Source organism: Ahaetulla prasina, chromosome 11 (genome assembly GCF_028640845.1).
Source record: "Ahaetulla prasina isolate Xishuangbanna chromosome 11, ASM2864084v1, whole genome shotgun sequence".
Taxonomy (NCBI): Eukaryota; Metazoa; Chordata; class Lepidosauria; order Squamata; family Colubridae; genus Ahaetulla; species Ahaetulla prasina.
In genome coordinates, this window is record NC_080549.1 from 23,083,153 (window position 1) to 23,110,209 (window position 27,057).

A 27,057-nucleotide genomic window follows, 5' to 3' on the forward strand; every position below is an offset into this window, starting at 1 on the left:
GTTCTGAAAGCTTGTCTTGGAAAAAGGCAAAACAAGTCGACAGCAGCTTTCCAGATTCTGTTGTGATCACAACCAAGTCTGTCCTTTGGCTGCAGATTAAACATGTTGAGAGAGCAAAGAAATGGGTGAGTCTAATGGCCAGCAATGTGCTTTGCAGTGTATCATCGTTGTTTGGGTTCCAGATAACTTTGCAGAACACAAAAGCCATCACTAGAGCATCATGCAACCTGTTTTTCTGCTAATGATCTTTCCAAATTAATTGCTGTGCTTTTAAAAATAAAACTCTGGCATTAATGCCTCAATTACAATTGTATTAGTTAAAGCATTCCAGCTCAGCAGCTTCTTGATTGCTGCTTTAGCAATATTATACAGGTAGTCCTCAATTTGCAACAGTTCACTTAGTGACTGTTTTGAAGTTACAACAGCCCTGAAAAAAGTGATTGACCGTTTTTCACACTTACAGCCTTTGCAACATCCCCATGATCATGTGATCAAAATGCAGATGCTTGGTAACTGATTCATATTCATGACCGTTGCTGTGTGCCATGGTCATGTGATCCTCTTTTGTGAGCTTCTAACAAGCGAAGTCCATGGGGAAGCCAGATTCACTTAACAACCAGGTTACTAGTCTAACAACTGAAGTGATTCACTTAGCAGTTGTAGCAAGAAAGGTTGTAAAATGGGGCAAAACTCATTTAACAAATGTCTCGTTTAGCAACATAAATGTTGGGCTCCATTGTGGTCGTACATTGAGGACTACCTGTATAAACCAAGAGAGCAGGCTGAACACTGAACGTGCTTTGGAAAGCATCCACTATTGTTCAATGTAAGGTGCCAATCCATAAAACTGTGATGTTTGTACCAATTGGAAGTTGGACATTCACAACCCTAGACTGAAGTGTTGAAGTCTAGTTGGTAGTTCAGTATGTTGCCCGCCCTCACTTAAGTGTAGTTGTGTTGTGTGAATCCTAAGTAACAGCCATGATTAACTGAACAAGTCCTTACTGAAACACAAAAGTGAATTTCTCTGGAGATTCTCAGTCATCCAGGTCATGGTTGTCCCAAAGGTGCTTTTCAAAAGGCAACTGGACTTTGTTTTTCCTTGAACACGTTTTGCTTCTCATCTAAGAAGCTTCTTCAGTTCTGAAGTGCGCAGTATGAATGCCAGACTGGACATGGATCCAATCCGTCAGCTTTGAACATGCTTCTGGTCTCCTTCCTATGCTCCCATTTTATAGACAGAACTGGGGTTCAAATGTGGGAAGTGACCCCATGCAACACAACAGTGCAACTGATGTTTGTGACATCTGAACTTCAACCCATATTATTTCACCTTTAATCTTTTCGTGAATGGTAGTGAGAGCCTTCCTTCCTTCCTGTTTTTTCTTTTCTTTCCATGATTCTGGATTAAGAAAAGAAGTTGAAGTCTTCCAAAGCCAAGAAGAAACAAAGCTGCTTGAGATTGTTCCATCACCATATTTCATTACAGTGGCTGAAGCTTCTCAAAGATTGCCTAGATGTGCCTTGCTGGGCCAGTTCTCACCTCTTGCATCTGTAAGTACATCAATAGAGTGGATCTGGGGCCACAAAGTGGCCTTCGAGGTTCTGGGACAGGGAGAGTGGCAGGAAGGCAAATTTTGGATCCCCTCATTTTGGCTTTCATCATTTCAAGATCCAAAATAAAATCTGGAAGGTCTTAGAAAGAGACTCGTTTCTGAGAGTCCATTTGCTGAGTTTCACTCAATCAGTACTTCACAATTTTTTTTTCAATCGTTGAGCCAATAAGAAAGGTTCAGAAAGTCCCAGAACCATCAGTCAGTGCAAAGATCCCCTCATTGTGCTTTCCTCTTCAAGAACGCAAGAGTGATTATACATGCGTGTAGGCCTTCTCCAGTCTCCAGCATTTTTAAAGGCCCCTATTTGCCATTGGAACTGTTTTGCTTACCCATACCATAATAACAATTCTTAGGATATATTCATTTTGCAAGGATGTTCTTTAACACAGGTAGTCGACTTACAACCATATTCATTTAATGACCATTCAAAGTTACAACAGCACTGAAAAAAGTAACTTATGACTGTTTTCCTCATGACCATTGCAACATCCCCATGGTCACATGATCAAAATTTGGCCGCTTGGCAATTGACTCAAATTTATGATTGTTGCAGTGTCCTGTGATAATCACCTCTGGTCATGTGATCATCTTTTTTTTTTTTTTTTAATTCAAAAAGTTTTACAAATTTTTTTTTTCCCCTTTCCCCCCCTCCTCCCCCCTCCCTTCGCAACCCCCCTCCCCCCCCGACTTCCCGGAACGAGCACAAGGTATAGTTAAAAATAAAACAAACATATGCTAAAAAATTTTCGTCCCAACTTAATTATACCCCTACAATCATCAATTCCTAACTTCCCCCAAAAGCAATCAAAAATAATACATCATAATCATTCAAAAACAGTCTGATAACTCTTAGTCTGATATCTACGTTGAATATAGTCAATCCATTTTTTCCATTCCTTTAAGTATCTTTCTTGCGTATTGTCTTTCAAAAAGGCTGATATCTTCGCCATCTCAGCCAAATTGGCAACTTTCAATATCCATTCTCCTATTGTTGGTCATGTGATCATCTTTTGTGACCTGACAAGCAAAGTCAATGGGGAAGGCAGTCATTTAACAATCATCATATTAACCTAACTGGAGTGATTCACTTAACAACTGTGGCAAAAAATGTCATAAAATGGGGCAAAACTCACTTAACATCTGTCTTGTTTAGTAACAGAAATTTTGGGCTCAATGGTGGTCATACATCAAGGACTACCTGTATAGATTTCTGACTGGTAAAGGGTGAGGAGGCACAGATGACCAGTGCAAGGAACCTCCTTTAAGATAGTAATCATTGAATTTCCTTTTCTTTGTGAACTTCATATGTGAGGTCACATCTTATGAATTTTAACTCAGTCCTCGATTTACAACACTTCATTAAGTGACTGTTCAAAGCTACAACAGCCCTGAAAAAGGTGACTTACGACCATTTTTCACACTTTATAACCACTGCAGCATTCCCGTGGTCACATGATCAAAATTCAGCCACTTGGCAACTGATTCATATTTTTGATGGTTGCAGGGTCCCAGGGTCATGTGATCCCCTTTGGCCACCTTCTGACAACCAAAGTTGCCAGACTGAGTTAACAACCGTGTTACTAACTTAACACATGAAATGATTCACTTAACACCTGTGGCAAGAAAGATAAAATGGGGTAAAGCTCACTGAACGACTGTTTCACTTAGCACCATAAATTGTGGTCGTAACTCGGGGACTATCTGTACAAATCTGGTTTTGCTTGCCAGGATTCTTTTGAGTATGGAGCCTCCATTGCCGTCTGAGGCTCAAGAGAAGCTCCTCTACTTGACCTCTATTTACACCCAAGAAGATGATGCCTTCCCCAGTTCTGGCTCCACACTGGATGTTTGCAAGCAGCCCATTTACACTGTGGAGAGTTTGCTGAAGCTCAATGCTGCTGTGGCCACCCACAAATTCTTGAAGAGAGCAGGGCGGACAGAGGTGTTGCCAGGAATGGTTAAAGATAAAGGGTTGGCTGAGGAAGAGGAGGAGGAGGAAGAAGAAGAGATGGATACTCAGTCACCATCACAGCAAGAACCTCTTTTCCTGGAAGACCCAGCAGCTTTGGCTGAAAAAAGAAAAGCTCTTCAGGGGGGAGTCTGGCAAGTTGGCTCAGGTAAAGCCTGGCTTCTAATCTGTTGGGAGTTTGCATGTTTGGCATGTTAAGGGTGAAAAATGGGCCTGAGAGCTGCGCAGCTTATCTCTGAATAAACCTGTATAAATAAGCCTGTGGTTGGAAGGTGCGGAATTGGAGGAATGGTAAAGGCAGGAGGAAAGGAACACAGTTTAGATAAACTATGCCCCATAATTGCCTTTGCTTAATGGGATATCCCTTTTAATAGCATCTGTCTATAGTTGAGAGCAAGCATATGCAGTTCACGGGCTCCATCTGGCCCTGGACAGCTAGTAATATGGCCCCACAAGATATAAAAAATATAATTATGTTTATACATGCATGTATATTATATAAATAATATATAATATATATTTTATGTTGCCGAAGACAATTTCTCTTTACTCATTGTGGCCCAGGAAAACCAAAAGGTTGGACATGCGTGGTCTTGAGCAGTGGTCACCAAACAGTGGTCCACAGACCACTGGTGGGCCGCAAGAAAATGTTGGTGGTCCGCAGAGCACCCAGGTGGAGGAGCTGCTCCAAGATGAGCAATAGCCAGTCCTGTGACTAGAGCTCTGGAATGTGGGCCTGGCCATGCAGCTCATGGTGGGGCAGTAAATCTCCACCACTGAAGGAGGTTCGTGCAACTTGTAATTTTGCAGCACAGCCCTCGCCAGCCAGAATGAGGTAATGGTGCAAGGAGGGTAGCGGTGCAGGCGAGCCAAAGCAATGGGTGGCAGGAACCACGGGATGTTTCTTCCCCCTGCTGTAGCTTCCTGTCAGCTAAACCTACCAGTGGCTGTCCCCGCCCTCGCCCTCCCTTTCCAGTCACTCCTCGCCTGGAAAGGGAAGGGTGGGGATGGAGATTCGCTCCATATTCCAGAGCGGGAGCGAAGCTTCGTCTCTTGCTGGATCTCACGGCCATTTCTTCCGGCCCTTGTTGGTACTCTTGCACCTTAGTCTCTCAGGGAGACACTTGACTTCCTCTCAGCCCCAAGGCACTGGCTGGCCCATGAGATGACAGAGAGTGAGAGGTGGGGGAATGAAAGAGAGAGAGAGAGAGGGAATGAGAAAGAGTGGGAGAGAGAGAAAGAAAGGGGGAGAGAGATGACAGAGAGAAAGAGGGGGAGAGAGAGAGAGAAAGAAAGAGACAGAGAGAGAATGAGAGAGCGAAAGAGAAAAAGAAAGAGACAGGGAATCAGAGAGAGAATGATACAGAATGAGTGGGAAAGAGAGAAAGAGAGGGAGAGAGAAACGGGAGAAAGAGAGGAGGGAGGGTGCCTGAAAGACCCCATCCTGTCACTGGGAGTCCAGGTGCTTCAGCAAGCGGTGTGCTGGATTCGTATTAGTGGTCCGTGGGATTTAAAATTATGAACTTGGTGGTCCCTGAGGTCCAAAAGGTTGGGGACCCCTGGTCTAGCAGGGATAGGGAATGATGGCCCTTTCTGAGGTCAGGAATTCTGGGAGTTGATGTTCGCAAGTCATAAAGGGGCCATCGTTCCCCACCTCTGGTCTGGAGGAAGAGGCTATATGTCTTTTAAAATTAATCCTTGTTATTTCCATGTGGCATTTGGAACCTGCCTAAAATCTTGGAGAGCTGCTGCTCAGAAAAAACAAAACAAAGGTGAGAGTTTCTGAACATTGCTAAACTGTAAAATAAAATCACCATTAATTGAACTGAACAAAGTTACTGGTGTGAAGTTAGATGGGAGTAGGGTCTGTCCAATGCATTCTTAGGAGGTAAAACAACATGCATGAGTTCTTTTTCTTTCTCTTTTCTTTCCCTTTCCTTCCTTCCTTCTCCCTTTCTCTCTCTTTCTTTTCTCTCTCTCTCTTTTCTTTCTTTTTCTATGGTACTATAACAAAGGATGAAACCCTGCCCATCCTCTAAGATAGCTGCTATTGGACAAAGGGAGCTTGGGGGTGTGCAACTGATAACTTCCTATTGCTATGATATCTCTCAGGCAGTTAGACATTTAAGTTTTCCAAGTGATGGAACAGCCTGTTGTTGATACCCCATGCTTCTAACAGTATCTAGAAAATCTACTGTCAGTTCAGGCCTAGGTCCCTGAGGTCCAAAAGGTTGAGGACCCCTCGTCTAGAGCAGGGGTAGGGAATTGGGGGAATTAGATTACTTGTAGGACCTCCTGTCTCTAACTATCTGCATTTTCTGTAATAAAAAGAGTTGGCATGCTTTGGATTCCTCTCATCACCTAGTGGGACCCAGGGGGTGTAGCTTCTGTGCTGAGGACCTGTCATATGGAACATCATAAGGCTGTGACTCTTTTCTGTCCTTCCTCACTGGGCCACACCATGGGTTAGATTGAAAAGGTTTGGTTCCAAGATGGGACAGTTTCTGAAAGAAAAGACCAAGGTGCTTTCAAGCAGCCTTCCCAATTTCCAGTGGTATCAGAGCATTCTGGGAGTTGAGGTTTAAAAGTTGCCACCGTTGGATACTCCTGCTTTTGTTCTCTTCTGGCTATTTGAACTCCGCTCCTGTGACTTCCTGAGTGAGCTCTATCCATCATTGGCTGTGCTTGATCTCTCCCACCCCCACCCCCAGATGAACTGAAATGGAGAAATTTTCCTCTGGGAAAACTACCTGGCCAAACAGATGAACCCGATACCCTGCTAGTGGATAACTATACCATGATGTCGGCTCTTGACCAACTGGAGAATGGAGACAGGAAAAATTCCCCCAACACCGTGTGAGTATTTTCCTAGAGATTGGGGAAATTTATATTGTTGGAGAAGAGTTAATATTACCTCTTGAAAAAAGGAAGAGGGAGGTTAGTTCAGTCTTGGCTGAATGATAATGATTAATGAGGAAGGCTTTGGGGTGGTGGGCCTCTCTTTCCTGCTCCTCTCAATTTGAGATGTCTCTAAGTCAGGTGTCAGTAACCGGCAGCTCTGGAGCCGCATGCAGTTCTTTGAGCCCTCTGCTGCAAATCCCTGTCCCATCACTGGCTGACGTTACCCTCCCCTCCTAATCACTTCTCGCCTGTTCTGAGAAGGTAAGGGCGATGATGGGGGATGAAAAAGTGGCCGGGGCTGATTCTCTGGCATCTCACTCTTGCTGGAGCTTCTTCCGGCCATGTTGGTGCTCAGTGTGCCTTGGTCGCTTGGGGAAACGTGCAACCTGCTTTCCACCCTGAGACAAATGGTCCGGCCTGGCCGCAACTGGCCCGGCCTCACTAACACGAGGGATGGCGGGGTACAAATGGGATCCAGGAAGAGGGGATGACAGAAAGGGAGATGGGCCCGCAGTGCCCAGTCGCGGCTTTAAGCAGCTCAGGGCAGTGGGAAAAGGGGGCTGGGCCCACCGAACCTCGCACACCCACCCCGGAGGTCAGGCTTGGAGAAAACTGGAGGGCCTGCACTAAGACGCTTACCTGTCGCCCTCTTTCTGTGTGTGTGTCTCTCTCTGTGTCTCTTTCTATGTCTCTGTATCTCTTGCTCTCTTGCTCCCTGTCTGTGTGCCTCTTCTCCTCTCTCTCTCTAAGAAAGCTGGTGAGCTCTCTTTGGGGCTCTTCAATACTCCTTTTCTTTCTTATTTTTGGAAATCCAGGCTGGCTGAGGAAAAAGAACAAGCCATAGCGGAGGCTTCCCTCCTCTTCCTCCCCCTCCTCTCGCAACCTCCTGGCCAGCTATGGTGGGGCCAGGAGAGTACGCACGAGAGGAGAAGTAGGGGGAGGAGGATGAGGAGGAAAGCTGTGGCTCGTTCCTCAGCCAGCCCAGATTTCCAAAAAGAAGAAAGAAAAGGAGTAGCAAAGAGCCCCAAGAAGAGCTCGCTGGGCTTTCCAAGAAAGTGAGAAGTTCCTTTTTCTTCTTGGCAACTTTTTGGAAATCAGGGCTGGCTGAGGAACAAGCACAAACTGAGGCGGAGGCTTCCGTCCTCCTCCTCCTTTCGCGACCCCCTGGCCAGCTATGGTGGGGCAGGGAGCATGCGCATGAGGGGGGACACCCTCAAGTGAGCAGCCCAACTTGACCAAAGCGCAGAAAAGGTGCGTGTGGAGCAGGCAGCTGCTCACTTGAGGGTCTCTCCACTCGTGCGCATACTTCTGGCCCTGCCACAGCTGGTTAGGTGTTGCAAGAGGAGGAGGAGTTGACCACGCCCACCCAGATTTTGTGGCTCCCAGTGTTTTGTTTTGTTTTTCTGTGACAAATGGGTCCAAATGGCTCTTTGAGCATTTAAGGTTGCAGACCCCTGCTCTAAGGGCTACTGTTAAAATAAAATGAGGAGAAATATAATTATCTTCGGAGTTCCTCGGTCAAAATACAGATAGGCCTTGACTTACAATGGTTCATTTAGTGACCCTTCGAAGTTACAATGGCACTGAAAAAAGTGACTCATGACCCCCTTTCACACTTTGGCCATTGCAGTATCCCCCATGGCCACACGATCAAAATTCAGGCACTTGACACATATTTATGACAATTGCAGTATCCCAAGATCATGTGATTTACCTTTTGAGACTTTCTGACAAGCAAAGTCAATGGGAAAGTCAGATTCACAACAACCTCTTAAGTGTTACTAACTTAAGAACTGCATTGATTGGAACTTCCGGTGGCTGTGCTCTCTTCGACGGATGCCTGAAAGGTGTCCGCGCTGGGATTCTGTAAAAAGCTGGCGAAAACAGTGAATATCAGCTGTTCGCCGGCTGATAGTACTATCCTCGGGTAAAGGGGAAAGGAAAGAGCAGAGGAGGGATAGGAAGAACTCCCTAGAGGCCCCGCTTTCTCGATTTGAAAGCAGGGAACTCGAAGGGGAAAGTTCCCTGGAAATCCCTCTGCAGCAGCTCCAGACCCAGCATGTCTCTGCTTCGGCAGAAAGAGACGAAAGCGACCATCTCTGCTTCAAATGATTGCTATGGATTTTAATAAGCAGACAGAACAAACGAGATCAGTCATTTAAACTGCAAGTATTAAATCTGACTTCTATTTTTTTTAAAACTTTTTTTCACTTACAATCAACATAATGAAACAAAATGGCGCTCATTAGTTGCTGAGAAAGTGAAAGTGAATGGAGACTCTTATCGTATCGTGCTGGACTGTAAGCAGAGCAGAGGCTTTTTTTAGGCTGGATTTTTACTTATTTTTAATTTTTAATTTTTTTATCTGGATTTAAGCGGACTACTGGATTACTTTAGTTTGCTTAGGTATTTGAGAAGGGGACTCTCAGCAAGAATTTTGCCATGAAGGTTCTTTCAGAAGAATGGATTCGTGATTTTATACAGGAATATAGAGAAAAATGTATGTAATTATCCAAAAATATGAATTGATAAAAAATTGGGATGTTTTGGATGAGAGTTTGGAGGAAACTAACCAGCCCAATCAGTACTTGGAAAATGGAGTGGAGGAGATACAAGCAAAAGTGGATAAAAATGAAGATATGATCGTGAATAAACAAGATGATGTAAAGAGGCTTTTTTAAAAGATTTGGATGAAATGCCTGAATCTGCGTTACAAGAGGTTGTTTCCCGAACCGATAAAATACACAGGGCTAATGCTTTACAAGAGCTTTCTTTCCGGATTGATGGAATATATGGTAGTAACTTGTGGATTGTTGGACAAAAGGAACTATTAGGAGATATTGTGATTGACTTTTCAAAAGGAGTAATGAAGGAAAGAAAGAGACTAATGCATAAAAAAAAAAAACCCGGCAAGAGACAAAAGTATTACTCTTGAAAGAAGTTTTTTCTGAAATATTAACAGATAAAAATATTAGCGTTCCTGAAAGACTATATGCAAGAAAGATCTGGAAGAAATGGGTTGATTATATGTTTGATATATATCACAAAAGACTAGATATTTGGATTCATATTGGATTTTTTTCCTCTTTTCTCTTAAGCTTGTGTATTAAGAAAAATGGTGATGGTCAGAGGATAAAGGACTAAAGTTGAATAGAGATTGTAATTTGCTGTATCAAAATTATGTAATGTGTTTTACTGAATTGTAAATAGAATATTCTCGAAAGACTTTATGTAAGAAAGATTTGGGGGAAAATGGGTTGATTATATGGTTTATAGAAGTTACAAGGGAGATATTCTCTGAATTGAATTGGGTTTTTAAGCATTATCTAGTTTTAAATACTTTAGGATTAATCTGCTATATTGAATATATTTTATCAATATTAACTGTTATTTTTTGAAGGATTTTGGTTATGTAAGGAGGAAGTCAGAGCCAGAGAGGAAAAATTTGTATAATTGTTTTGGAATAATTTAGCTTATGTTTGTTTTTGAACTATACCTTATGGGTGTTCTGGGAAGTCTTTTAGTGAATGATTGTTTTTTGAACTATACCTTGTGTTTGTTCTGGGAAGTCGGGGGCGGAGGGAGGAGGGGGGTTTTGGAGGGAGGGGGGGAAAAGGGGGGCGAAAATTTTTGTAAAAACTTTTTCAATAAAAAAAAAGAACTGCATTGATTCACTTAACAATTGTGGCAAGGAAGATCGTAAAATGGAGCAAAACTTACTTAACAAATGTCTCACTTAACAACAGAAATTTTGGGCTCCATTGTGGTTGTAAGTTGAGGACTACCTGTATAAACTAACCTAAACCTAATATAACCTATTGCTATATCCAAAAAAGGGTTTTCTCTGAACCAGTTTCAGATGTGATTCTATTTGTGTTCCCTTCTTTCCCTTCGCCGTCATCTGCCTTGAGTGTTTATTTGAATCCTTAGCAGCATTTGCTCTTGCAAACAAGCAAAAGTGCACTTGCCTCACAATGAAGGTGTGTCTTGTAAGAAAAGGAGGTTATTCTGATTTGGAAATCATGCTCAGAGAGCAGCTTTCCGTCTGAGCAGGCGTGTGTGTGTGTGTGTGTGTGTGTGTTTCCTGTCAGATGTCATTCCTGGAGTTTGCACCTGTTGCTGAAGGGCAGAGAGAGAAACTGACAGGGGTTAGCATCTGTTTTCTCCACCAGCTTTCGTACGCCAGAGGAAGAACTTGATTGACGTACAGGACGTACTTGCTTTCTGGGAAAAATTGAGGTCAGACAGTGAAATTTTTAGAATAGGCATAAACATTTCATTTATAAGGCTTTGCCCCTTCTAAAGTTCACAGTAGGGCCATTGTAATGTTACCTGCTTTTCTCTGCACCACTTATTCTCCAGAGTATGAATTCCATTTTGTGTAACATCTGGTGTTGGTTACATCAAGATAAGCAAAGTCAACGGGGAAGCTAGATTCACTTAACAACCAGATGGCAGTGATCCAGTTAACAACTATGGCAACAAAGACCAAATGGGACAAAACTCACTTAAATGTCTCACATAACAACATAAACATTGGGCTCCATTGTGGTCGTAAGTCAAGGATTACCTGTACCAAATTAATGTAGACAATCTGGAAGGAATAATTGGGGGGACGTGATTCTAATAATTGGAAGAAAGAGTTTCTGTAATTACATTGCTGGTTGTTTTGATCTTGCACTATGCCATGAATAAGTTGCCAAACTGTCTCCCTGGGTGCCAAATCACAAATTAATTAATTTCTCCAGTTCAATTTCTCTGGATTCCAATGTGATTTGAATGATGGATGGATTGATTACAAACATCTATAGATCTGTCTAAATCAAACGATAAAATTGCTCGGATCTGGGACGGTCTGGACGCTGATTGGGTAGATTCAGGTGGGATGATGGAGGTAGTTCTTGAGAATGTTACCTGGGAAGAGTTTGATACTCTGACTCCCGAGGACATGGACAGGATACTGAGGAGGCTAAATGCGACCACATGTTTATTGGACCCGTGTCCCTCCTGGTTGGTACTGGCCACACAGGAGGTTACACCAGGCTGGCTCCTGGGAATTATCAACGCTTCTTTGACGGGTGGTGTCTTTCTTACTGCCTTGAAAGAGGCGGTGGTGAGGCCCCTCCTCAAGAAGCCTTCCTTGGACCCAGCTGTGTTAGCAAACTATCGTCCTGTCTCCAACCTTCGCTTTGTGGCGAAGGTTGTTGAGAGTGTGGTGGCATGTCAGCTTCCCCAGTACCTGGATGAAACTGTCTATCTTGACCCGTTCCAGTCCGGCTTCAGGCCTGGGTACAGCACGGAGACGACTTTGATCACGTTGGTTGATGATCTCTGGAGGTCTCGGGACAAGGGCTGTTCCTCTGTCCTGATCCTATTAGATCTCTCAGCGGCTTTTGATACCATCAACCATGGTATCCTGCTGTGACGGCTGGGGGGTTTAGGAGTGGGGGGCACCGTTTTTCGGTGGTTCTTTCATGTGCCCCTCCATTTCCTGGATGAGACGTTCCCTTCCACCAGTTTTTGCCACATGATGCAAACACACTTGAATTGTGTGCCGTGGTTCTTTCACCTCACTGTTGTCCTGTTCTTTTTCTTACAGCTCATCAGAATGGTCTGGTTTCCTTACGGCAGGACTCTTATGGACTCAGAGTGAGCTTCATAAATTAAAGAGTGGGATTCAGCTTTTTTGAGTGGGAGATTCTTTGCCAATGATATAACACAATGGGAGGTTTCTCTTGCCACTCGAAAGATACCGTGCCTGCCCGCTCTTTGAAATTCTTTTTGGTGCAGTGCAGCTACTTCTCCATCGTAGATATTTCTCCTGGACATTTAAAGGCTGTGGAGAAGCAGGCACACTTAATCCACTCAACAGATCTGCCCATTGCTTAAATCCATTTTTGTATTTTAAAAAAATAATTAAATGTTTTAATATTTTTAATAGATGTGTACTTTTTATTTAAACATGTGAGTCATAAATTTGTATGGTATATCATTGTTGCTATGTTAGGTTCTTGTTTTAAAAAAACAATTTTAAAATATATATACCAATGAAGCCATCTATGAAACTGCAAGTGGCTTATTTTTTACAAAGAGGAAGCAAGCAGTTTCAGAGTCTGAGTCCCAGTGGATTATTTATTGAATACACATTAATTACTGGATATAAAGCAACTCTACAAAGGGGGTTACACAGAAATTTGAACTATTCCAACAACAGTAGAGAAAAGTCCTAAGATAAGGATTGAATAAACATTCTTACCCAGACAGGTCCCTAGAAACCAAAGGTTCAAGCAGGCTAGAATGGTAAGCAGGTTAAGTGATTATTAGCATCCTCGAAGACTGCAAAAACAAAGTGCATCAATGGAGAAATAGCAGCCTATGAAAGAGGATTAAAAAAAAAGAGACACCATCTAACAACCAACAGCTGTTTGTTCCAAGACTGGTTATGGCTCTTGCAAAACCACACAAAGTAGTTTAACATTAACTAATTGGAGGGCACCACTGTGCAAGTCTTGTAACAATGTCGAATGTGCTAAGCATTCAGTAGTATATATTTATATTGTTTTCTCATCCTTATCTGGTGGCTCAGACTACAGCATTAAGTCAAGATGGGCATCCATCAACAGTGCAACAAAAACTGTTCCTCTTTCAATTAGTCCCATACAAAGATGGATGCTATTGGTACAAGGGAGAGGCATTTAACACAATGACAAGTATATTTGCTCTGTGGTTAGTGACCACCAGAAAGCAACCAAGATAACTTCAGGCCAAGCTAAGATCATCACTGGTTTGATAAAGCGGTATTAACAACCAACCACATGCAAATATATGTCAAGGCAATATGCAAAAGTGTGAATTGTCTCGTAAAGGGAAAAAATGGGGGTCTCTCCCAGAAGCTGACGCTTTGGAGCTTGGCCATTTCAGTTAAAGACAATGCTTTCTTAAAAAGAAAGGCCTTTCCCATTAATGCTTACATGCAGCTACAGATAAAAGCACTGCAGTTTATAGTATTTACAAGACATGCATGTCAGCCCTGACCCAGAGCTAGTGATCTTTCCTGGTGCCCACGTTCCTTTTCCCTTATTCTACTATCCAAAGAAGTGGTCGTGGCTACCACTTGTGATGTACACTCTGCTCTTTGCATTTATAAAAGTCATTGTCACACCTCTCACTGCAGGGATGGGCAACTTTATGACCTGTGGACTTCAACTCCCAGAAGTCCTAAGGCATGCTGCCTTAGGAATTCTGGGAGTTAAAGTCCACAGGTCATAAAGTTGCCATAGTTGTCCACCCCTGTCTCACTGGATCAGGCAATTAAAATATATGTTCATTCTGTGTCATTGAGACTTACCTTATATTTGGGTCAACAGAAAAAAACCCAAAGATTTTATTTATTTATTTATTTTACACACACACACACACACACACACACACACACACACTTTTTGGGAACAATTAAAGAGTAATGTTTAATTCTATCAATGAAAAAAAGTAAACTACTGTAAATACTACAAAGGGACTAACTATAGTTAGAAGCTATACAAGCAAAAAAGGATTACTAAATATGTATATAATCACCGAAGCTCACATTTCAAAATTATTTCATCTATCCCAGTTCTCAATAGCTAAGCAAACAGTATTAAGTATTGATTTAACAGTATATTATAGAAAATTCAAATGCAAATAAATACTTCATAGATTTTCTGGTTTTTCAAGATAGACACAGAGATTATAGCCTTCTGATACACAAATAAATAAATACTCTGCTCTCAAAAAGAGCATTTAAAAGCAAAATGTATTTACAATATAGGCAGTTGTGATTTTTTTATATATACCATCCCTTCTATATAAGAAGAAATTCAACATTGAGAGACAAAGGCAGTGAAATGTCAGTTTGGAACTGGTATTGAAAAAATCCAGACAGAAAGAAGTAAATTGATTTAACAAATGTTACAACAGTTTCAGAGAAAAATAATTAGCAAAAAAAGCCCCAGACACTGTTTTAAAATTGTCATTCTCTATTTGCTTTTGCAGATTAGATTTTGAAATATTTTCTTTTCAAAAAGGGAATTCCTTCCTTGAGGAAAAGAGGTGCTACAGATAGTATACAACTTCCTCTCCATAGCATTACTTCCCAAGAAAGCACACAAGAGACTTGTAACATTTTAAATATATTGCTAACAATATAATATATAATATATAGCTTTTACTGACAGTAAAATATTTTCATCCTTAATTTTTTTTTTAAAAAAACCCCATGCAGTAGCTTTTGCTCAGCATTCGGTGTGCTGAAAGATTCTGCTAGAATTGTCTACAAGATTACCTTGCGATAGGGATAAAATTGAAAACACCTATTTTATACATCTAGAAACTGGATTCCATGCAAAAAAATGTGAGCACACAAAATTTCAACACTGAACTGAAAAACCGTACTTCTATAATGATCCTTTTAAAAACAAAAGCAGGATGTATAACACTTTTACAGTCAATAGCCATGTATAAATATGAACATAAGCCTTATTAACACGAGTATTTTACAAAAAAAAAATCTGCAAGAATGTATTAATAAATAGACAATATATAATTTATGCAGCATAATGCTCTTAAATGCACACACATTAGCAGTGCGCATTATAATAATAAAATGGAATTCAAAATTTGCCTGTTATTTTTTTTCTATAAACTGCTAAGTGCCCATTTTAAATAAAAATATTTATAATCCTCCATGAGCTACTCCCCTTTGACACACAGTGTCACAAACATAGTGATGAAAGTACAATATTGAGCTAATCTAGAGATGGCTTTTATACATTTTTTATACAATCAAGAAAGATACAATTTGTATCAACAAACAAAAAGTCATTTCTGGTTATTTGAGGTGTTGCTCTCAGCTACTTTTAAAAGAGAAATCTCAAAAAAAGTGGGGTTTTGTCCTCATTGACAAAGGGCTCTAGATAACTCAAGGGTTTTCTTTGTTTAGTTTTTACAGCTAAAGGGCCAAATATTGTGAAGAATATTCAGGGCACAGATTAAACCAAAGGGCAAATCTGCATTTTTCTTTGATGCTTCTTAAAGCACTGGATAAAACTGGGAATGCTGGGGTCTATGCAGTAAGCTCAGCATGGTGCACCATCCAAACTGAATACAATCAGCAGCCACAACAAAAAAAGCCACCAGTGTGCCAGCAGCAATTTGAAAAAAGCTGTACCATGACAAGTGCAGGGGTCATGTCAGGTGATCCACCACCATTTTCCTACAGGGAAATAAAGCTTGTCTTTAAAATCAGAAGACAGCTTTGTGGAAGAGCAAACATGCTACAGGCAGGTGTTTCTTGTGGTTGGAAAGTTGTTAGATGAATTACTGTCATTCTTCCCTCTAGAGCAGTGTTTCTCAGACTTAGCAATTTTAAGATGAGTGTATTTCAACTCCCAGAATTCATATTGGCTCTGAATTCTCAGAGTTGAAGTCCACACTTCTTAAGTTGTCCAGGTTGAAAAACACTATTCTGGAGAGATGCTACCCCTGGGTAGCCTTCTTTAATATGTTTAGCAGAATCTCAATAATCTAAACAAGTTCTTTCTTGTTGTCCAACAATTATGCTTGTTGTGGACACCGAGATAGAATGACCCAGTTAGTGATGTCATCCCTGTCTAGATCCACCTCGAATATCCTACCTGATGCCGAACAGAAATAAATTAAGCAGCCATTCTGGGCATTGCTGGGAATTATTCCAGCAACATGAAACACCCTTTGGATTATTCCTCACAGCCCCAATCCCCTGGGTCTGAAAATAAAAATACAGAAAGCAGCTTGGAAGCCATTCTCAAAACACCAGAAACAACCCTGACGGCAGCCTCGCATTCCATGTGTTTCCTAGTCAGAAACATTTAGGCAGTATCACACCTTCTCATGAAGAAACCAAAGGCCAGTAACTCGGCCTTCTCGACTTTCATGAAAAAAAACTACAGTAGAAGTCAACAAGTCCTAGCTCGAGACATATCGAGTTAGTAATGGTTCAAAATGTTCAAAGACATGTTTGGATTTAAAAAGGGTGTCCATTCAGTGCAGCTTTAAAAAAAGAAAATGGAAAAGCTACTACCTGGATAAATGTCTCTTAGAGGAGACATTCAGCTACAAAAGTTGCCCGCTCTTGAGCAAAAATACCCAAACATTTGCTGAGATGATTTGAGCCAGTCAAACAGCTCCAAAGAAGCAAATGCATACCTTTGCATGGATCAGAAAGTGAAAAATTGAAACAGGTTTATCAATTCTGTAGCATATTTTGGAAAACAACTCCATCTTCTATCATCGACATTTATCGGCAATCCTTTAAAAAAAATCTTTATTCATTTTGTACTTAATTGTACTTGGGCTAAATTGAAATGTGGAATTTGATTTGGGATGCTACAATTATACCGCCTTTGGATTGTAAAGAATTGAATTGTACAATTAATTGTATTTTAAAACTCACGCCTGGCAATTTTAACAAGATTTATGTGGAAATGAGATGGTTAAGGTTTAGCTGAGATTTGTCCTACTTGCTTTCATGTCATCTATTTGACATGGATGTCCTTGTCCCAAAGGGCTTAACCTAAAGACCCCCCAAATCCAAAGCACCCCATTAGTTGTGTATCCATGCAATGAGTCTCCCCCATTTAAATCTGTCTTTCCATTTTCCTCACTTGGAGAGCAAAGATTTCTCCAGGGTGCACAAACTGAATTTGCCAGAAAAGCGAGAGTTGTTCAGATCAGAAGTGCTCACCATGTTCCACTAAGACACAGCAGCTGATGGGGTAGAACAGGCAACCTTCAGTGTGTGAGGATGTTCAAATGCACACAGCGCATTTTCCTTGGAGCAGCTTGTCAGTTAACACTGCAAACTACAAAACTCACTCATGCAATATAATTGCTAATAAGTTTGAGGGACTTATTTCAAACATAGGACTTTTTGGATTCAAGAAACAGTATATATCCATGCAAAAAGTATGCACTTCATGTAAAATACACCTTTTTTTAAAAAAAGTCCCAGCTTTAAAAAAATTACTTAATACTTACTTATAATACAATCTGCTTTTTACAGAATTCTTCAACCACATATTCAATGCAATTGCCAAAACAATCTACAGAGTGGCATACCAGAGCGGGAAACTATTCCCAAAACAGAGAATATCTCTATAGGATCACGGGTACCTCCTGAAGGACGTTGGTTTGGTGCAGTCAGTATTTCTCTCCAGGAATTCAAAGGGATATACCATGCTAACGCCCTGTTCTCAATTTGGCAACAATCATAGCTGCCAACTGTTGTGCATCAGTCATGTGTGGATTCTTCTCCATCACAGACAAGACAACACCAGCAGGAAAAATATTACAGAGGTTCTTATAGGTCTGGTACTGATGCTCTGGGATAACGTGTGGTTCGTGGGGTTCCCCACAAACCCCAATCCAAGGGTTATGCCAGAGTTGTTCCATCTTCTCAGGCATGCTCCTCACCATGACGGGCTCATAACATGGCTGCATGAGGTTGTTGCTCAAGGGATAGGAATGATAAGAATAGGCGTCAGTTGCACATGGTAATGGATCCCAGCTGGCGTGTTGCTCTCGACAGAGTGGGGGTCTCCTCTGCCGAGTAGGGTTACTTTCATAAAGTCTTGAATCAGAAACACTATCCATCCTTGTCATAACTAGTGCACGGCTCGGTTGGGCCGTAGCTGATGATTGGTGAACGTTTGGAGGCCCTGGGTAGTCCCCTGGGCAACTGGATCGTGCCCCAACAAGAGGGTGTTGAACGTGCAATGCTAAATGAGAAGCTGAATGCTTGCGTGAAGTATGTTTGGGCCTTTCAGTGCCATAGCTCTGAACTCTAGTTAAACTCTCGTGATAGCCGTGAGAAAAAGGCTGAAGTCGGTTTTGCGATGGAATTCTAGGAACTTTAGCGTGATCCTCTGAACCCACATCTCCTACACCTAGGTACAGGTCGGTATACGAAGAGTAAGAGTCATTACTTGCATGGCTTAAGCAATTGTCAGGGCTTGAATTTCTTGAGTAGATACCTTGGTCTAGATCGACTCCATAATAATCTGTGTTATGGATGTTGCTAATGTTCAAACTGGAAAAGTCGTTGAGCATAGAATAATAGCCGTGGTCTCCCAAAGATTCGTATTTGGGATATGGGTCCGTGTAGTTGATCGAAGCCCCGTGACTGTTGGTGACCAAGATTGGAGGGTAGTGCATGCTGGCCATGTGTTCTAGGGAGGATTTCTGATGGGTGAACTGAGAAGACCCAGGCACGGGGCTACTCGCTGACCGAGCGTTTAAGGCCCCAACTGCATGGCTTTTAGAAGGTGGAAGCGTTGGGACACTTAACGCCGTAACAAGAGATGGGACAGAGCTGGCCTCAGGCTTCCGCATCATTGACAGCCGGTCCTCTGGTTCCACCACTACAGACCGGATGCTTGGATCAGACTGGCGTTTCGGAGGATTGCGTTTCACTTCTGAAATGTTCTCCCCCCCTTTGGAAAGGGCTGGTCCTGAACCACATTTGGCCAAGGCACCTTCACTCATAGTTTTCACCGCAGATAATTTTGCACTGATGCGAAGCTCATCTGCGACAGATCTCAAGGGCTGGTTTGTCCGTTCAGGGTGGTAATATTTACATTTGTGCCCATACGTGCATTTTTTTCCTGGGGGAAAAAAAATTCTCTCTGATTAGGCTTGTTCTTTGCCAACTATATCTCTTAACTGGATAACCCTAGTGAAATCTTTTGCTCTTACCACAAAAACATAATTAAGACATTGATATTTTCTTATATCATGATAAAAGATCCAAAATTTTCCTTATTAACAGATCCAAATTTTTGTCAAGATTTTAATCCGAGTGACAATGCTCCATGAAGGCAGCTAGAGCAGGTCCCAGAAATAAATATATTCATTTAAATGTTCACTCAAAATGAGATACAGCTAAATTAAAACACAGTTATGTTATGATAGTATTATTCTAAGTGATCAAAGAGAATCACTAGGATCTATTCCTATCTAAAAACAAAATGAATAAAAGCGAATATACATGTTCCAGGATAATGCTGCAGGATCCAATCTGGGTCGGTCACCGGGACCAGAGGCTTTGTCTTCTGAACTTTCTGACTTGTGCTGGAGTCTGTCTTCAGGGAACTTCTCTCTAGCAGAGTGTGTACACAAAAACAGCCAGGGTAATGATTGAAGCCTGGAAACAGGCCCCTCAACAGGCAACAGGAGTACTGATTTACCACCAGCCTATCAAGTACTTGCAAGGCGAGGGCTGGGCAGCACAAGGAAACAAACAGTCGATGACTTAAAAGCCAGCCATGAACACACCCCAATCTACATCCAAAAAGCCACTTACAATACCACACACAGAATAGCACATACTTTGCTACAAAGAAGTTCCCTGTCCATGGGCTCCAGTATGAGTCTGAAAGCTCAGAAGACAAAACCTCTGATCCCGGTGACTGAGCCAGATTAGATCCTAAACAAAATGAATTTCTTAGCTGTAGATATAATTGAAACTCCACAAGCAAGAGAGAGCAGAAAAACTAAGGCTTTACCCTCAAAGATCATGTTGAATGGATCAGATGGTAGTATTTCTATGCTGCCTCCCAATTTTAAAAATTCAGAGTAAATTCTTGATTAGCCAATAAATATAAATTGTATTTTCTTCAAAGCTGTACTACTTTACTACCATTATGAGATGCAAAATAATAATATAATATAAATAATAATATAATTATTCAATATGTTGATTGTTTATATTAACCTTCCCTAACCTGGAATCTTCCAGAGATTCAGGGAACTACAAATTTCCAATTTAAAAAAATATTAGCTATGCAGTCTGAAAGTATTCCTCAAACCTTTAGAGCAGGAGTCTCCAAACCTGGTAATTTAAAGACTTATGAACTTCAACTCCTAGAATTTCCCAGCCAACAACGAGAGAACGTTAAGTTTCTCCAAATCCCTCCAGTAACCTACTCACCATAAGGGCACGGTTGTTTTTTGTGTTCTGGAATAACTGGCTTTTTCCTTAAGAAGTTTTCAAGACTAGGGCCATGGCGTCCCAATGGATCATCAGGTGGCATAAACCTAGAAAAATGAAACACAGTCAAATTTATCTGCCTAGCATTAATCTCTTTGACAAGCTTCTACTTGTTACTTCTTGTCCTGTCCACAGGTGCTTTGGAGAATGAGGAGCTGTGACACAGCTCCCCAATATTTGAGGAGCTGTGACAGAGAAGTGGGGGTCAACCTATTCTCCAAAGCATCTGAGGGCAGGACAATAAGTAACGGTTGGGAGATCATTAATGAGATCCAGCCTAGAACTCAGGAGAAATTTCCTGTCAGTGAGAACAATTAATCAATGGCTTGCTTCCAGAAGTTATGGGTGCATCATTATTGAAGGTTTTTAAGAGATTGATTACAGCCATTTGTTCAGAATTGTATAGAGTCTCCTGTTTTAAGCAGACGGTTGGACTACAAGACCTCCAAGGTCCCTTCCAACTCTGTTATTCTGCAATCTATAAAGTAATCAGCATCTAGTGGGTAAGAAGGTCATACAACAGTCTTACATTAAAATTGGCCATGACACAGATTTATTTACTGTACTTGTTGTTAGTTGCAAAGTTGTGTCCAACCCATCGCGATCCCATGGACTAGTTTCCTCCAGGCCTTCCTGTCCTCTACCATCCCCGGAGACCATTACTATACTTATATAGTGCAAATTGAACACAGACTAATGGGAATTTAAAATATTATTGCTGTTGTTAGTGGCGAAGTCGTGTCCAACCCATCGCGACCCCATGGACAACTTTCCTCCAGGTCTTCCCGTCTTCTACCATCCTCTGGAGTCCATTTAAACTCATGCCTACTGCTTCAGTGATTCCATCCAGCCACCTCATTCTCTGCCGTCCCCTTCTTCTTTTGCCCTCAATCGTTCCCAGCATTAGGCTCTTCTCCAGTGAATCCTTCCTTCCCATTAAGTGGCCAAAGTATTTGAGTTTCATCTTCAGGCTCTGGCCTTCTAAAGAGCAGTCAGGGTTGATCTCTAGGACTGACCGGTTTGATTGCCTTGCAGTCCAAGGGACTCACAGGAGTCTTCTCCAGCACCATAGTTCAAAGACCTCAATTCTCTGGCGCTTATGGTCCAACTTTCACAGCTATAGATTGCAATTGGGAACTCCACAGCCTTGATTATACTCACTTTTGTTTTCAGGGTGATGTCTCTGCTTTTTAGTACGCTGTCTAGATTTGCCATAGGTTTCCTCCCCAGGAGCAAACGTCTTTTAATTTCTTGGCTGCAGTCCCCATCTGTGATGATCTTGGAGCCAAGGAAAATAAAATCTGTCACTACCTCCATTTCTTCCCCATCTATTTGCCATGAATTGAGAGGGTTGGATGCCATGATGTTAGTTTTCTTAATGTTGAGTTTCAAGCCAATTTTTGCACTCTCCTCCTTCACCTGCATCAAGAGGCTCTTTAGTTCCTCTTTGTTTCTGCCATTAGAGTGGTGTCATCTGCATATCTGAGGTTTTTGATATTTCTCCTGGCAATCTTAACTCCAACTTTTGATTCATCCAGCCCCGCCTTTCTCATGATGTGCTCTGCATATAAGTTAAATAGGCAGGGCGACAGTATACAGCCAGACTCCTTTCCCAATTTTGAACCAATCAGTGGATCCATGTCCAGTTCTCACTGTTGCTTCTTGACCCGCATACAGGTTTCTCAAGAGACAAATAAGATGGTCTGGTACTCCCATCTCTTTAAGAACTTGCCACAATTTGTTGTGATCCACACAAACAAAGACTTTAGCACAGTCAATGAAGCAGAAGTAGATGTTTTTCTGGAACTCCCTAGCTCTCTCCCTGATCCAGTGTACGTTGAAAATTTGATCTCTAGTTCCTCTGCCTCTCTGAAATCCTGCCTGTACTTCTGGTAGTTCTCGATCCACATATTGCTGGACCCTAACTTGTAGGATTTTAAGTATAACTTTACTAGCATGTGAAATGAGTGCAATAGTGCGATAGTTTGAACATTCTTTGGCATTGCCTTTCTTTGGAATTAGACTATAAGCTGACCTTTTCCAATCCCGTGGCCACTGTTGAGTTTTTCAAATTTGCAGGCAAATTGAGTGTAGCACTTTTACTGCATTGTCTTTTAAGATTTTGAATAGCTCAGCTGGAATACTGTCACTTCCACTAGCTTTGTTGTTGCTCAGATTTCCTAAGGCCCATTTGACTTCAGATTCTAGGATGTCTGGCTTGAGGTCAGTGACCATCCCATCATGGTTATCAGGGACATTAACAAAAAATATTGTTGCTGAGTCGCAAAGCAGCAACCTTTACTAACAAGCCAAAATCATAACCATTTTTGTAGTTTAGCAGTAGCGAATTCAGAAGGCAGCTTCTGCCAATCAATCTTTACATTCCACGTAAAAGTATGATACCTGAAAAACAAGCAAAAAGTGCTAACCAAAAAGCTAACAGAATTGGAGCATTTTCTCACTAAAGAGGAAAAAATATTACTCTAGCTTAGAATAAAATCTATGGAGAGAAGCAGAAGAATAAGAATTGAAGAATATAAGAAAACATTGAGAACAAATACTTAAATCAGTTAAGTACTATTTTCGTTGTTCACAGCCATTAATTCTTGGCCATGCTATTTTCAAATACAGGTAGTCCTCAAATTACAAATTCCTCAAATTCATTTAGTGATCATTCGATGTTACAATGGCACTGAAAAAGTGATTTATGACCGTTTTCAAACAACCATTGCAGCATCCCCATGGTCACATGATCAAAATTCAGACGCTTGGCAAGTGGTTCATATTTATGACAGTTGCAGTGTCCCGGGATCACATGATCTCATTTTGTGACTTTCTGACAAGCAAAGCCAATGCAGAGGCCAGATTCACCTAATAAACATTTTATTAAATTAACAACTGAAGTGATTTACTTAACAACTGTGGCAAGAAAGGTTGTGAAATGGAGCAAAACTCACTTAACAACTGCCTTGCTTAGCAACACAAATTTTGGGCTCAATTGTGGTCATAAGCCGAGGACTATCTGCAATGAGAATTAGAGAGGAACCTCTCTTAAGGAAGATTTGTGCACAGCAGATGAGGGGAAATAGCGTACTTGTCGTTTACAAAGGAATACATAAGCAGCCGTTCCTCTATGAATTTCTTCCATTCTGGTTTCTCATTCTGAAGGTCCCGGTAATTGTCATTGGACACAATGATGCCATCAGAGTCATAGGCCAACTTCACTATAAAGCGGTCATCGTAGCAGACAACTCGTCTCCCTTGCACTCTTCGCGATGGGGTGAAAACAAGAATTTTTTCCTTCTCCAATCTGTGCAAGATTTCTTGGTCTGCAAAATTGGATTTACATAAGAATGTTAAGATCAAGGTACTTGGATAAAGAGCATTTATTATGGTTTGTCACTGTTGGCAGTTATCTAACTATAGGGATTAATATGACCCGTTTGGTTCACTGAGTTTATTTAATTCTACTAGTTCAGGATTCCATAACTTTTTCTCAAGTTCTAGACCACACTTTGCTTTAAAAGTAAAAAGTAGGCTTGAATTGATTTATATTTAAACTTAGTTAATACTTTCTACATTATATATGCAATCATGTTTCAGTTTCTCACATCAAAAAAAGTACTTTTTGACAAGATAATTTTCTCTGGGACCACACCCAAAGTTTGGGGAGCTCGTGAAGCAGACCAATGGCTTACTTGCTATAGAATCTAAGCTACATTTAAGGATCCCAAAAGAATTTTAGAGAATTTACATGTATTTATATACTTAACATTTCCAGTTCATATCGTAGTCATCATTTTCCTATGCTATTAAGTTTTTGTCATAATTTATAGGATAATTTTTAAGAAGATATTAAGGGTGATAAAATAGTATCTTGCCTACTGTGAATTTCTCATGAAACCAACTACTCTAGAGCAGGGGTCCCCAACCTTTTGGAGCTCAGGGACCACCAAGTTCATAATTTTAAATCCCACGGACCACTAATACGAATCCAGCATGCTGCTTGCTGAAGCGCTGGATTCCCAGTGATGGGATGGGGTCTTTCAGGTACTCTCCCTCCTCTCTCTTTCTCTCTCTCTCTCTCCCCTCTCTCTTTTTCTCTCTCCCACTCTTTCTCTCTCATTCTCTCTCTGATTCCGTCTCTTTCTTTCTTTCTTTCTTTTTCTCTCTTTTTCTCTCTGTCTGTCTCTCTTTCTCTGTGTCTCATTCTGATTCTCTCTCATTCTCTCTCTGATTCTCTCTTTCATTCTGTCTCTTTCTCTCTCTTTCTCTCTGTCTCATTCTGATTCTCTCTCTCTGATTCTCTTTCATTCTGTCTCTCTCTGATTCTTTCATTCTGTCTCTCTCTTTCTCTCTCATTCTGATTCTCTCTCATTCTCTCTCTCTCTGATTCTCTTTCATTCTCTCTCTGATTCTGTCTTTCATTCTCTCTTTCTCTCATTCTCTTTCTGATTCCTGTCTCTTTCTCTCTCTCTCTCTCTCTTTCTCTCTCTCTTCTCTCTCTCTCTCTCTCTGATTCTCTTTCATTCTCTCTCTGATTCTGTCTTTCATTCTCTCTTTCTCTTTCTCCCACTCATTCTCTTTCTGATTCCCTGTCTCTTTCTCTCTCTCTCTCTCATTCTCTTTCTTTCATTCTCTCTCTCATTCTTTTTCTCTCCCCCTCTCTCTTTCTCTTTCTCCCCCTCTTTCTCTCATCTCTCTCCCCCTTTCTTTCTCTCTCTCCCACTCTTTCTCATTCCCTCTCTCTCTCTCTTTCATTCCCCCACCTCTCTCTCTCTGTCATCTCATGGGCCAGCCAGTGCCTTGGGGTTGAGAGGAAGTCAAGTGTCTCCCCGAGAGACCAAGGTGCAAGAGTACCAACAGGGGCCGGAAGAAACGGCCGTGAGATCCAGCAAGAGACGAGGCTTCACTCCCGCTCTGGAATATGGAGCGAATCTCCATCCCCCACTTCCCTTTCCAGGCAAGGAGTGACTGGGAAGGGAGGGCGAGGACAGCCACTGGTGGGTTCAGCCGATAGGAAGCTACAGCAGGGGGAAGAAACAGCCCATGGTTCCAGCCACCCGGTTGCTTCGGCCCGTCCGCACCGCCACCCTCCCTTGCACCATTACCTCATTACCTCATTCTGGCTGGCAAGGGCTGCACTGCAAAGTTACAAATTGCACGAATCTCCCTCAACGGCGGAGATTTACAGCCCCACCATGAGCTGCCTGGCCAGTCCCATATTCCAGAGCTCTAGTCACAGGACTGGCCATTGCTCATCCCGGAGCAGCTTCTCCACCTAGGTGCGCTGCGGACCACCAACATTTTCTTGCAGACCACCAGTGGTCCGCGGACCACAAGTTGGTGACCACTGCTCTAGTGATTTAAATCTGTAATTAGGTTTCCTCTGGCCTTTACCCATCAAGTATTTGTCTACATTTATTTTCAAATATTAAAGGAGCTTTGAAAAGGTAGAGAGTAAAATAAGAACATGGAAAAGTATGAACAAAGTTATTACTTAAGGCAAAGTAAATAATCTGTCATTCACATATTGCTCCAACTTCTGAAGAGCTCACTGAGAGCATGTCAGTGGAATTCAGTGCGAATCATCCACTTTGGAGAGTGTGATTATTGCCAAGTTCTTACATTCATACATTCTAAAATAAGTGTTTATATCTCCAGTAGAATAAATGGACTTGATTTTTCCTTTAAATCATTCTGACAAAAAAACACCCTGTTTCCCTTAATATCACCTGCAGTCCTTTGGGGCTGATCATCTTCTCCATCATCAGCATCAATAATAATGTTAAAAAAAGTTTACTTACTCAAGCTTTAGGTAGGCACAAACTTCTATAGTTTTAACCCTGAGCTACAAATATTCTCTTCTATTGCTACAAACCTGTTTGCAAACAGGGATAGATGCATAATTAAAATACTGCTTGTGCCTAACATATTCGTTCTGCTTTTAATAATAAAAGGTTTACCCTGCCCAACTGTTTCCACCTATAGGGGGTGCTGCTCATCTCAGTTACTTAGCCAAGGGAACCAGCATTGTCCGAAGACAATTCATGGTCATGTGGCCAGTATGACTATATGTCAAGGCACATGGAATGCTGTTATCTTCCTACCGAAGTGATACCTATTAATCTACTTGCATTTGTATGCTTTCAAACTGTTAGGTGGGCATAAGAGAGGTTTAATAAGTTTAAGATTAAATATAGTGAAATGAAAGGAAACCATATGGGGGGAGGGGGTGACAAAAATGCACAAGGGTTTTCTCCAAATCATTCAACAAAATCCTTAAAAATTCCAGAATTCATTGACATTTGTTGTCATCTTCTTTCACTAGATGGTGCTTGTTTGGAAAGTTAGCTCCTCTGTCAAGGAAGCAGCAACTTCTCCATCTAGAGAAATGTATGAGGCGGAGCTGATGTCGCTGCGACACATCCGGTTTCCTGGTTGCTCCGGGATAACTGGCGAAATTCTCTTCATCTGGATGGTCCAGTCCGGACAGTGATAGTTCAGGG

The 27,057-nt window shown here is 41.5% G+C and overlaps 2 protein-coding genes across 9 annotated transcripts in view; one reads left to right on the top strand and one right to left on the bottom strand.

Moving 5' to 3' along the window:
- The window catches only part of LAS1L (LAS1 like ribosome biogenesis factor), a 48,221-nt gene extending 35,846 nt beyond the window's left edge, over positions 1-12,375 (top strand). The window contains exons 11-14 of the mRNA XM_058196599.1: positions 1,413-1,554; positions 3,345-3,733; positions 6,297-6,441; positions 12,086-12,375. Coding sequence (XP_058052582.1) covers positions 1,413-1,554; positions 3,345-3,733; positions 6,297-6,441; positions 12,086-12,176 — 767 coding nt within the window. The 3' untranslated portion in view covers positions 12,177-12,375. The remainder of the gene's footprint in view (positions 1-1,412; positions 1,555-3,344; positions 3,734-6,296; positions 6,442-12,085) is intronic.
- Positions 12,376-12,587: 212 nt separating this feature from the next.
- The window catches only part of ZC3H12B (zinc finger CCCH-type containing 12B), an 86,604-nt gene continuing 72,134 nt past the window's right edge, over positions 12,588-27,057 (bottom strand). For all 8 annotated transcript variants that reach the window (XM_058196595.1, XM_058196592.1, XM_058196590.1 and 5 more), the window contains 3 exons: positions 23,643-23,877; positions 20,489-20,595; positions 12,588-19,163 (listed from right to left, as the gene is read on the bottom strand). In XM_058196595.1, the coding sequence (XP_058052578.1) occupies positions 17,740-19,163; positions 20,489-20,595; positions 23,643-23,877 (1,766 nt within the window). In that variant the 3' untranslated portion in view covers positions 12,588-17,739. The remainder of the gene's footprint in view (positions 19,164-20,488; positions 20,596-23,642; positions 23,878-27,057) is intronic.